Source organism: Callorhinus ursinus, unplaced genomic scaffold, assembly GCF_003265705.2.
Source record: "Callorhinus ursinus isolate GAN/ISIS: 27379988/994484 unplaced genomic scaffold, GSC_fseal_2.0 scaffold77, whole genome shotgun sequence".
NCBI lineage: Eukaryota > Metazoa > Chordata > Mammalia > Carnivora > Otariidae > Callorhinus > Callorhinus ursinus.
Genome location: NW_027397139.1, coordinates 3960340 through 3972959, shown reverse-complemented (window position 1 = coordinate 3972959; position 12620 = coordinate 3960340). Strand labels below are relative to the sequence as shown.

The window sequence follows — 12620 nt, the reverse complement described above, 5'->3', positions numbered from 1 at the left end:
GGCCCGGGCGCGGGCGGCGGCGGCGGCGGCCCCGGGGCGGGCGCGGCGGCCGAGGAGATCAACACCAAGGAGGTGGCGCAGCGCATCACTGCCGAGCTGAAGCGCTACAGCATCCCGCAGGCCATTTTCGCGCAGCGCATCCTGTGCCGCTCCCAGGGCACGCTCTCCGACCTGCTGCGCAACCCCAAGCCGTGGAGCAAGCTCAAGTCGGGCCGGGAGACCTTCCGCAGGATGTGGAAGTGGCTGCAGGAACCCGAGTTCCAGCGCATGTCGGCGCTGCGCCTAGCAGGTAGGAGCGCGGCGCACACCGCCTGACCCCGGGGCTACGGCTCGGGGCTCCCCAGCACCAAGCAGGGCGGCCGCGGGGCACCCCAGCCCCTTCTCAGGCCGGGGCCGTGCGCCCCGCCGGCTGGCTCAGGACTCCCTGGCAGGAGGCTGGAGTGTGATCTGTGCCCCTGCCCGTCTGTACTGTGGCCGAAAGGGAGAAAGGGATTGTGGCGCCTTCCCCACCCGCCCCCCACTCCCCTTAGCAGCCCGCCCGGCCCCTCTGGGAACGGGGAGGGGTCCCTGGCTCCTTTCACACTGTGGGGAGGATCCTCGAAGCAACCTGCAAGGTCGCTCATTGTGTGTGTGTTGGGGGGGGGGGACGGGGGGAGGTGCTGTGCCCCAGACGCGCCGCTGCTGTCCTCTCAGGGAGCCGCTCCTCTCCTCCCGAAAAGCCCGCGGCTGCGCTCCCGGCTCTGGGCAGAGAGCCGGGACCGTGCACCCGGCGCCCGCAACGAGGCGGCCAGCGCCGGGCCCGCGCTCAGCCCTCGGCCCCAGCGCGCGCTTCTTTGTAGCTCGGCCTCAGCGATCGATAGCCCCCTCCCCCTCTCCGGCCGCTGGCAAAGGTCACCCGAGAACGGGCGGGGGAGGGGCGGCCCGGGGGACCCTCGCCCGCGCGGCCCGGAGGCCTTCACACCCCGGCCGGCATCCCGCCCTGCGCGGTTGCTTCTGGCCCGGGTGCGCGCACTCCTGGCGGCCTGGCTTTTCCGTTTTGTGTTTCCCTCATTTCTGCCTCTGTCTGTCGGGACAGACTGGTGTCTATTTATTTTTCGCTTGCTCTGGTTCTGCTCCTGTTCCTCATTCTTTCTCCTACTCTCCGTAGCTCTCTCCGTGTCTCTCTCTCTCTCTCTCTCTCTGCCTCTCAGCCCCCGGCCCCCTGGGGACCATGCTCCCTCCCCCCATCCCAGCTGACAACAGCTGGGTCCACACCTGCCCCCAGCGAGGGGGCCTGGCCAGGCCCCCTTCTCCTGGGTGCCTGTGGGGTGCAGGAGAGCCCCTGCCACTGTCCCATGATGGGCCTCACCAGGAGGGGGGTGTCTTTCCCCGGCCGCAGGGGGAGGGGGCTGCGGCTGCCCCAGCCGTGGGGACAATAGCCGGCTCCGTCGCCCGATCGATCGCTTCTCTGCACACAGGGGCCAGTGGAGCTGGAGTGGCTGTCTCTCAAACTAGGTGCCCCTGGAGCACAGAGGCAGGGAAAGATTTGAGCCTGGAGTCCACCGGGGGGGGGGGCGGCTGGGGAGAAGGGGCATCGTTGAGGGATGGAGAGGGGTCTCCCCCAGGCATACCGGACAACGGGGCGGGGGGAGAGTCTGCACTCACACATGGCCTCAGTTTCCCCTTCTGCAGAGTGAGGCGACTAGCTGAGCCTCCTATAGGCTTCTTAAATTCTCCACTTTAGGGAACGGGAAAATAAATTTTCCTTTCTATGTGGCAGGTGACCCAGTGTGACACTCGAGAAATGGTGTTAGGAACCTAGACAGGTCTTGTGTAAGGGCAAAACCTGTTCCGTCCCGCTCCCCACCCCACGCGCAGTGACACGGGTGTGCTCACAGGGGCCCCTGGGTCATACCAACACGCAGCCACAGCCTGCTCGGCGCAATATAGGTGACATCAGGTAGCGCGGAAAAGCACACCCCCTACGCTCTGGCCACGGCCGTCGCTCCAAGGTGTCAGACACGAAGTGGCGACCGACACGTGGCGTAGCACGTGGACCGTTGGACCATAGCATCCACCTTCCGCCTCCTCCCCAGCGCTCGTATTTCAGGGGACATGGTGTCCGACTTGGGCTCACCCGAAAGAACACATGTCACTTTCCATTTTTCTCACGGTCACCTTAAGGGACTGAGGAGCCCGTTCACGTATTCAGCCTCACATTTCAGGGTCCCCCTGCCAAAGGTCGGCCAGGGCGGGCGGAACGACAGACCGAAGCCGAGGAGTCCCGGGAGCCCCGGGAGCCCCGGGCGGGGCCTGCGGCTCGAGCACTTGGGGCGTCCCTTCCCGCTGCCAGTAGAACTGCAAGAGGGGAAACTAAGACCTCCTTTGCATCCCAGCAGGGCCTCCCGGGCCTCTGTGGCTCTGGCGCGCTGTCTCACCTCCGTGCGCCTCGATTTCCCCTTTCGGAAAATGAACGTCCGAACGGCGGCGGTCTCAGGAGCACAGGGGGACGAGGAGGGGTGAGCGCAGGGGTCGCGCCTCGGGCGGGGCGCTGGGGTGCTGGGGATAACGCCTCGGGACCGGCCGCCCGTCCTCTGCTCCTGACGGCCGCTGCCCACACGGTGACCCCACCGACCCGCCTGCTCCGCGCGCCCGGCCCTGGGCGCCCCCCGCAGCTCGCGCGCGCTCCGGGCCACGTCTCCACCACGGGGCTCGGCCTGGGAGTCAGAGGTGGCCGGCCGGCCGAGCGCGAGGGCTAATTAGGCGCCCGCCGGCTCAGAGGCCTTTAGTTCCGGTCGCTGCGCAAATGAAAAGCGGTTAAGTGGCGGCAAATCGCGGCGGTTAGGGGGAGGCACCGGGGCGCGTCCCCCTCCCAAACGCTGCGCCCCGCACGCGCCGCCTGGAGCGCCCCCAGGGACCCCTGGTCGCCGCTCCCCCCGCGGCAGGACTCGCCGCCCCGCTCTTGCTCACCCCTCGACGGGCGTCGCGCCCCGGTCCCGCCCGCGCTCGCCTGCCTCCCGCCTCTCCGCTCGCTGCTCCCGGCGGGACCACCCGGGTGACCGCGGGCGCTGGGGCCAGGAGACGGGAGGACCACGCAGAGAGATGGACACGGAGAGGCAGAGACAGGGAGAGACAGAGTGACAACAACAGGGAGAAAGGAAAAGACAAAACCTGAGACGGAGAAACAGACAGAAACAAAGAGGGAGGAACAGAAAGAGAAACCAAAGCTGAAACACAGAGAGACAAAGAGAGAGCGGCAGAGAGACAGAGGCAGAGAAGGGAAGCACTGCAAAGAAGAGCCGAGAGTCCCAGAGGGCAGCCGGGTGGGGCCCTCAGCCTGGGTCTCTCCCCACCCACCTCCCCAGCTCCCCACCTCTCTCCTTCCCACATCTGGGGCCCAGGGGGAAAGGGATGGTGTCTTTGTTTCTCTGAAGTGCCTGAGAAATAGGTCCACCCCACTGCCCGGTCCCTGTCGGCCCTCCGTGCCTCAGTTTACCCATCTGTAAAATGGGGGGGGGGGCGGGAGCCAGGTTCTGGGTGTAACATTCTGAGATTCTGGGACCTGCTAGTCTGGGCAAGGCCCATCCTGCAGCCCCATAACCCCACCGCCACTGGGGGATTCAGCTTCCCACCCCATTCCAAGGTCCTGGGAGTGGGATGGCTTGCTAGCTGCCTCCTCCTGGAAGCCTCTCTGGCTCTAGCTCAAACAGGAATTCTGGGAGAGGGGCTGGGGGAGGGGCGGGAGGACTCTCGGCTGGGGCGGGGTGGTCGATGAATTCGAATTACCATCTCTAATTCATCACTGCAGCTGATCGATAGCTTTGGCTGTCTTCAAATATTGTTTAAATTGCAACTCTGGAGGAAAAGTATTTTTTGTAACGGATCACAAAAATATATATATAATAAATATCAGATGGAGGCAATTGTCCTCCTTCTTGCCTCACTGGTGAGTCGCGTGCCCAAAACCCTGACCGGTGGTGGAAACCAGCATGGGGAAACTGAGGCAAGGGAGGGGACCCTTTCTGTAACCAAGATGCAGGCGGCCAGGCTGGGGGTCTGGAGGGGACGGTAAAGGACAGGAAAAGGCAAACCAGCTCTTCCACCCAGGGTGAGGCAGGCACTGCCTGCCCCCAGCCTCTGCCCCCACTCTGTAGCCACCATCCCAGACTGGGGGGGGGGCGGGGGTGTCTGAGCATGAAGGGACCCAGGCCATGAGGTCCAACCAAGTCCCACTGAGAGGGCTGGCCGCGCAGCTTCTGTAAGCACCCGCGCAAGGACCCCTGCAGCTCTGTAAAAACCTCACCTTGAGCGGCAAGGGGCCCTCACATCTTACAGATCCCCCCAAGACATCCCAGCAGGGGACCTGACCACCTGAGCCTAACCTGGGCTCCCTCACTGACTGGTGGGGTGAAGAGTGAGGGTCTGAGACTCAGTTTCCTCATCTGAGAAATGGACCAAATAAGATGCCACCTAGTAGGGGCTTGTGGAGGTTTTCTTATCAACCGCTCCCTATGGAGACCCTGGGTGTGCATTCACAGACCCTGCACCCTGAGGCCACCTTGCTTAACTACTCCCCACACGCACTTCTCCTCATCTTCTGGGGGGGGCCCCCCCAGCAGCCCGGGATCTGGGAGATGCACAGAGAGTGGACAGGGAGTCCGGGAGGGGTCTGGGTGGCGGGGGGGGGACACACCACAGGCTCCCACAGAGATGCATGTGGTGAGGGAGACCAGGTCTGGAATTGCGGGTGCACAGCCCTGTGAGCTCTGGAACATGCCCAGGGCGACCCTGGGTCGCCCCTCCCCAAACCAGGCCCCCCTTCCAAGCCACAAGACCTGGCCGGGACAGCCCCAGGACCCTGCCCAGGTTCAGTGATTCTGTGCTCCCGCCATGCAGACAGGGAGGCAGAGGAGAGGGGCAGACTCCGAGATGGGGAGGGGGGTGTCTGGGGTGCTGGAAGCCCTCCCCCCTCTCCTTGGCTCAGCCACCAGGAATGAGAGCTGGAATCATCTGGAATGACCATTGAAGCTGGATGTGATTCTTGTGCCCACTTTACAGACCAGCAAGCTGAGGCCAAGAGAAAGGAAAGCAGTTGCCAAAGCCCCACACACGGTGTGAGATGGAGCCAGTTCCAGCAGGAGGGAGAACAGACTCAGCTTCCCCAGCTGCAAACAGGGCGCTGCAGCCCCTGATCAGCTGAGTCTGGAAGGGCTGAAAGCAGGGCTTGAGATGCCCAGGTTCCCACCTCCTGCAGATAGGGGGACATGCCAGGCAGGTGGTGCAGCCGGGACAAAGGCTGGAAGAGGCCTCAGGGGACTGAGGCCAAGGACAGGAGGCTGTCTCTCAAGGTCACGGCAAGTTCCAGGTTAGAAGCAGCTTGGATGACCCTCAGGCAGGTGAACGGTGGGGGCTGGGCTCCTCTGAGGGTGACGGGATCATGGGCCCACGTGAGCCCCCCAGGGAGGCCGTGTGGGGACCAGGTCCCAGCTTCCTCCCATCCAACTCAGAGCCACCAGCATCCCTGCCTCTGCTTTTCCTGGCCAACCACCCCCACTGAAGCTGGCCCTCAGGGTAAGCCTGAGCTCAGCCTTTCATTTCCAGCCCTCCCTGAGCCCCAAGCCCAATAACCCCTTCCCGTCTGCGAGACAGGGACAGTCACCCCCACATCACAGTCAAGCACATAAACAGGTCTGCACAGCGAGCGGCTGAAGCTGGTTTTCCATCCCTTTATTCCGAAGCCCCCTTGGCCTACCATCTCAGAACTGAGCCCTGTCCCCGCTACCTCCTCTCGCATGCCTGTGCTGCTTCTCTATCAGCCATCACCACTCTAGTCTGAGTGACCCACCTCTGGGTCTGCCTCCCTCTCCTTCTCCTCCTTGCTGGGCTCCGGGTTCCACTCCCATCCCTGGTGCCCTCTCCAGGGCACCGTAAGAAGGGGCTTCTTACGGTCACTTTGGAGCTCATCACACCTCTGCTTAGCATCCTGCCACGTAGCTCCCCATAGACCCTAAGATGCAGAGGAAACTCCCTGCCCACAGCCTACAGATGCCCTAACTTCTGGCTGGTGGGCACTTAAGGACAAAGGGCAGGAGGTGGGGAAGCCCCAGAGTAGCTGTAAGGAGGGATGCCGGGCCCCTGCGGCTGGCCTGCGTCTTTGTATGTAGCAGAAAGCCCAGCTTAACCAGGGGAGCTCAAGCTGGTTTGAATCAAGTTTTTAATTAAATATGGCCCTTGATCAATAAGGAAGGCAGCGCTAGTGGGGGAGGGGAGAGGCTAGGCCAGGAGCCAGGGGCTGCCTGGGAGACCCATGGGACCTTGGGCAATGCGGGGCACCTGCGGCCTCAGTTTCCCCCCTGCCAAGTAGGTATAGGGGCGGGTGGGCTTAGGAACCAAACCATTCTGCCTGTGGACTCTTGCCTCGTGGGTAGCTGTGGGGAGGGGGGCCCTTTAGACCCTGTTGGGGTCTAAACGGGTCATAGATCCGCAGCAGATGGAAACGGCGGCGACAAGGAGATGCACGCACGAGGGGCGCAGACTGCGGAAGGGGGGTGCAGGGGTCGCAAGTGGAGATGTTCTCGGGACGCACGTGGGGACGCACATATTCGCGCTAGGACAAACGGGGGTGCAGACTCTGGCTCAGGAACCCCATCCGTCTTCTTGCTCAGATCTGGATCTGGCGTATTCAAGGCGGCATGCCGGGCGGGACCGCGGGAGGAATCCGCTTCCCTCTCCCGAGACCTGTGCTGGCGACTGGGTCATCCATGCGCCCCCAGCTGGGCTTGCTGGAACACCCGTCTCTGGCGCATCTAAGACAGTTAACTGACCGACTCTACTCCCTAGTGCCTGGGGGTTGAGAAAGGGTCGCATCCAACTACAGTAACAGGGGAGGGTGAATGCGGGGACAGCAGGGGTCCGCCCTTCTCCAAATGTCAGGCGCATCCGCGCGCGCGCTGGGGGAGACGCCAGTGCCTCAATTTCCCCCACCAGGCGAACGCCGCCCCACGTTGCCTTGCCGGGGAGGCGAGCCGGGGAGATGGGCCGCATTCCGCACCTCTGTCCTCTGCGGGCGTGAGGATCCCCTAAACCCGAAAGGAGCCAGCAGTGCACTCGCCCTCCGCAGCCTGGCGGGACGTGAGGAGACCCCAGACCCGTGTAGGGCACACAAGCTGGGGCGGCGGCGGCCGGGGAGCGCGGACTCCCAGGACTGGGGCGGGAGCGCCCAGGGAAAGCCTGGGGCGGCGGGGGCGGGGGGCGAGTGGCGGCGTCCGAGGCCTGTGACCGTGGACTCGTCGCTTGCCCCTGCGCCCCTCCGTTTCCCCAAATGGAGACTAGAATCCCCAGCCCAGGAGGAGCGCAGGAGTTGGATAAAGAAACAGGCTCCAGAAGCAGTCGGAGCCGCGACAAAGCCGCGGCTCTCTCCCTCCGCCCGCCTCCTTAAACTACGCTGTATTATTATTTTCCATGGTGGACACATTCGCCTGGTTCCAAATTTATGTCGAACAAGACTGCGTCCTCCATGACCCTCCTTCCTGCAACCCAGTTTCTATCTGTCCTTCTACAGAGAGGCTGCTCCTAACCCGGCAGCTACAAGTGCTCATTCCTTCTATTTTCCTTTTCCTCTGTTTAAAACAATGCGTTGGAAAGTCGGTTCTGTTTGGCTTCCTTCTCCACGACACCCCGAACATTCCACATCAGTCAGGAGAGTGCCTCCAGGGTCATTTTTGCGGGCTACGCCCTATTCTCCTGGGCCATTTCCCTCTTTTGCTGGCCACCTCCTAGCCAGAGGACAGTCAGGCTGCTCCAGCCGGTTTGCCCTGGTCGGCCCTTCTCCCCACCTGGCCCCACTGGGTGCGGGGCACCGTGTTCTGTGAGTTGCTGTGTGGATTAGCTTCCTAATCGCTAAAGGGCTGGGTCACGCCCCCCTTCCTGGGTTGGCCTCTGTTCTTTTTTATCACCGGTTCCTTTCCGGTCATCTTTTTCAAATCCATTTCCAACTGCTGGCCACTGTGATTTCTTAATAGGTTTTTGAAAATAAACGCTGTGTGCAGGTTGGGGTTGGGTGTGCCGGTGCACCGACTCAGTTTGCCCCTGTGGGAGCGTGTCTGAATGGGGGGGGGGAGTCTCCACGGCTCACGGTCTAAGTGTGAGCTGCCCCTAGACACCCCAGTTCCCCAGCCCCAGGCACTGCAACTTCCAGATGGAGCCCCGGAGGGGTGCCCCAAATCCCTGCGGAAACACACACTTCCCTGATAAGTCTTTGGAAGGCTCAGAACTAATTTGAAAACGTGGCCATTAAAAGCCCATCTGGGGGAGCAGTAGAGAGGGGAGGAGGTGAGGCCTCCCCCGAAGGCCAGGCGCTGGCTGGAGGAGCGAGGTGCCAGGGCAGTTGGGGGAGGGGAAGGAGAGGAAGGGGCAGCGAGTGGACAGGGGACAGGCCGTGACGACAGATGAGGAGGGGCTGCTGAGGCCGCTGCGGGTCCTTGCCTGAGGGCAGGGGCCTGGCTCTGCACCTGTCTCCTTGGAGACGACTCTGAGCCCCACCATGGGAACCCCTTTCAGGCTCCCCCAGGGGTGCAGGGTATAGATAAAGAGGGTCAGTGTGTGGACTCCAGGCCCCCTTTAGTGACTCTCTGTGTGACCTTGGGCAAGTCATCCACCATCTCTGGACTGAGGAGGCCACGGGGGAGGCTCAGGGCAGCTCAGTCCGGTGGGGACAAGCCATCAGGGTGGGGGCATCAGTGTTCCCCACATCTGGGGTCTGGGCAGCTGGTGGCTGGGGCGGGACGCGTCGCCAAGGAAACCGGTCATCATCCCAGCCGGAGACCAGGCTCCGTATTGAATTGTCTGCTCCTGGAAGCCTAAGCTGAGCACAGGAGGTGGCCAGAGGGGAGGGGACAGCCACTCCCGCTCCTGCTCCCACACCCCCCATCCTGTAGCCAGGTGGACAGGCGCTCGGTGCAGGGGTGCAGGGGAGAGGGCACACACAGCGGCCTAGTTGTTGCCCTGGGCATGGCACAAACTGAGGGACAGGTGCCCCCATTGCTGAATTCTGGTGCCGGGGTCCAGCTCTTGCCTTTCCCTGTCAAACCCAGCCCTCCTGCTGCCACTCTGGCTCATTCTTCTTGTCCTTGGGGTTTCAGTAGACCACTAGGTCCCTAGACACCCCCCCCACGTCTAAGACCCGGGCTAGGTGCCCAGGCCCACCTGCATACCTAGCTCTGTCCCCACCTGGAGGCCTCCTAGAACCCCGCTGGGCTCACATCTTCCCCCTCGCAACCCCCACTCATACGCCACCTCCATCTCTCCCTGCTCCGAGCCAGGCAGCCAGCGCCCTGTTTTGGAAGCAAGTCAGCCCTGGCTTTCCACTTATCCATGGGATTACTGGAGGGGCATGTCTTAGGCATCAGACCGTGGCTGTGTGATGGGAGGTTGTCCTGCTCCCAGCGGGGCCTGGCACACAGTAGGTGCTAGATAAAGGTATGAGGCAAGCAAGGAAGAAAGGAATGGGTCCAGGGTCCCGCTTTGGCACTCATTCAGACCCTCATGCCCCCTGCACAACAGGACCACTCCCTCCCGCTGACAGACAGGTGTATCAGGATCAGGGTCACGGGGTCGCTGTGTTTGCCTGATAAACCAGGAAACCAGTGTGCCCAGAGTGTGTGTTCAAGGGCCCTGAGCCCATGGAGCCAAGGCCCCCTGGCTCCATGGACGGGGACTGGTGAAGGCGTGGGTGGGCAGCCCGGGAGCAGGCAGGTACACAGCAGCCATCCTGAGGGTCTAGATGGTCCCTGGGCTGCATCCCGCCCACTCAGACACTGAGCTTCCCTGGGGGTGCCATGCACATCTGCTGCCACCCAGGCTCGACACATCACACCTCGTTTTTCACGCTGCTTCCCCCTAATATTCACCTGTCATGCAGCTGTCCGCTGGCTCCTGGGTCTTCCTCCACCACCTGGTGACCCAGCCACAGCCTCTGGGCTCTCCCCTCCAGCACCCCTCCACATACCCATGCCACTGCCCACATTCCAGCCCGTCGAGTGGACGACTCTTGCTAGGGTCACAGGATGTCCCAGTTACGCACCCCTGTGGTTTATGTATGGACACCCCCCAACTGCAGCAAAGCCCACTACATGTGCCAAGAGCCCATGCACAGCACCACGACCACACATAGCCCTCCACCCCGCCAGGCATTTGTGGCAGCCCCCATATGGACACCTCCAATAGGATTGGAGGGGACAGACAGATGCCTGTATGGTCAGCCCACTGGAGCCCAGGGATGGCCCAGGACGGGCACAGCGGCGGCATTTCTCCCCACCAGTCACCCACTGCTCTCTGGTTACTGCACCAGACCACAGTGGGCCTCTGGGCGGGGGGGGAGGAGGAAAGGGAAGGGGAGGAGGGAGAGAGGGAGGAGGGAGAGCAGGGAGAGGAGGAGGCAGGAGAGGAGGAGGGAGAAGGAACAGCGTAGCTATCGGAAGGTGTTGGGGTGAACAGGTGCGACCCCGCTCTCCCCCACGCAGCCCTGAGGGGCGACTGAATGTGAGGCCGCAGCTGCTCCCTCCCTGACTTCAGATGGGTGCACGCTGCTGAGGGTGCTCCGAGGGTCCCACTCCCCTGACTGGCCCACCACCCACACAGGAGTGTCATCCCTGCACAAACACAGCCAGCAAGCTCTCTCCTGTGGACCCACTTTGTGTAGGGCAACAGAGGGAACTCGAGCTCAGGCTTGACCCCACTCTTCTGGGGTGAAGAGAAGGGTTTCCTGGGGGAAGGGTCCTGCTCCTGGGCCTTGAGAGAGGTGTAGGATGCCCCGGGCTGGGGCAGCCAACTCCCTACCCCTTACCTCGATTTCTCCATCTTTGCCCTCTCCCAGAAGATCTTGGGAGAGATGCAGAGGCTTGAGGCCAGACCTGAGGTGGCGGGGGGGGGGGGTGTACTTTATGGCCATGTGACCCCTAGATGGGATCTCAGAACCTCATCTCAGCCCCACCATGATATTCAAGACTTTTCTGGTTAAATCCCTTCCCATAGCTGGGCAAGGCAGAGACCACAATTAAGACAATTTTCCATTTGAAGAAACAGAGGCACAGAGGGCAGACACCGTGCAATAATTCAGGGGGTGGCAGGGTTTGACCATCCTCTTGGCCTGTGGAGGGGCACCAGTGGGAGGGCGTGATCTGTTGACCCCAGCACTTTCTAGGAAGGTAAGAAGCAGGCAGAAGAGAGGTGTTATGTAGGCAAGTTCCAGGGGGTCTGAAATGAAAGGGTTTTCATCTGGAACTTGAGGGTCCCCCCAGTTCACTTTTGCTCCCACCTAGCTATGGACCAGCAGAGCCTCACCCCCTCCTACCTGGAGCCCTGCCCTGGGCTGGGGCTGGCCGGCTGGACAGGGCCCTTCTTGGCTTACTTGCTGGGTACCCATGAGGGGTTCAGACTTGGGAGTGGGCTCTCAGTCTCTTCTGGGCCACCTGTGACCTTTTTTCCAGGGCCTCTGGGACCACCCAGGACCCAGCACTAGATCCTCTTCATCCCTGGACTCCGAAGAGACTGAGAGAGGTGGGATGGGTGGGGACACCAGCTCTGATCTAAGATCGGAGCATCTCAGAATCAGTGGTTCTTAAGATCAGCTTCTCAGGCCCTGGAGGCATAGAAGGAGGACCCAAACCCACACCTGAGGGGGCCCCTGGATAGAGTGGGTGAATCACTGTAATTCTATGCAAAAATAAAGAAAAGAAAAGGGGGGCAGTGGAGGAGATGAGAGCAGAGAGGTGACAGGGTGGGGATGGGGGAGGGGGAGCTGATGTGCAGTGAAGAATGTGTGAAGGAAGCAGAGTGTCCCTATTTTGCAAATGAGGAGCCCAAGGACCTGGGGGGGGGGGGGCTGACCTGCCCAGGGTCCCGGAACATGTCTGGCAGCCAGCTGGTTCCTTCCCAGCTACCACGGTTGTTGGTGAGGGTCTGTGTCTGGGGCCACTCCCTGCCCCCCAACCACAGGCTGGGAGCCTCTGGTGAGGGACTCAGGGTCGAGTCCTCCTGTGCTGGGCATATATAAGGTGGCCCCTGTGATGGGGCTCCGCAGTGTAGACGAGGATATTGGAGGAGGTGCTGGTGCAGGTGAAGCAAACAGGAAGGTGGGATGCAGGGATGGCCATAAAAACAAAGGTGATGTGGAGGTGATTGCAGTGGAGGTCATTATGGTGGGGCTGCAAGTAGAGGAAGTGAGAGGTCAGAGGTGGTGTCCGTGTGGTGATGGATGCACAGGTATTGGAAGTGATGCTGTTGAAAGAGGTGGTGGTGCCGGTGGTGGAGGTGGAGGTGACAGAGGTGGAGGTGGAGGAGTTGATGGGGCAGAAGTGATGCTGATGGTGGAGGAGGCCGTGTTGGTAGAATTGGTGCAGGTGGTGGAGGAGGTGATGGAGGTGGAAGTGATAGTAGAGGAAACGATGCAGGTGGAGGTGATGGTGTTGAAGGTGATGGAGGAGGAGGCAATGGAGATGATTGGAGAAGGGGTGATGGGGAGGTAATGGGGAGGAAGCTATAGGAGAGGAGGTGATGGGAGAGGCGATGTTGGCGAAAGGGATGTAGGTGGTGGGGGAGGTGATGGTGGAGGAGGAGATGATGGTAGAATTGGTGCAGTTGGT

The 12620-nt window shown here is 61.8% G+C and overlaps 1 protein-coding gene across 1 annotated transcript in view; it reads left to right on the top strand.

Annotated features, from left to right (window-relative positions):
• ONECUT3 (one cut homeobox 3) overlaps window positions 1-12620 on the top strand; it is a 17712-nt gene that overhangs the window by 558 nt on the left and 4534 nt on the right. Inside the window, exon 2 of the mRNA XM_025861056.1 lies at window positions 1-289. Within this exon, the coding sequence (XP_025716841.1) occupies window positions 1-289 (289 nt within the window). The remainder of the gene's footprint in view (window positions 290-12620) is intronic.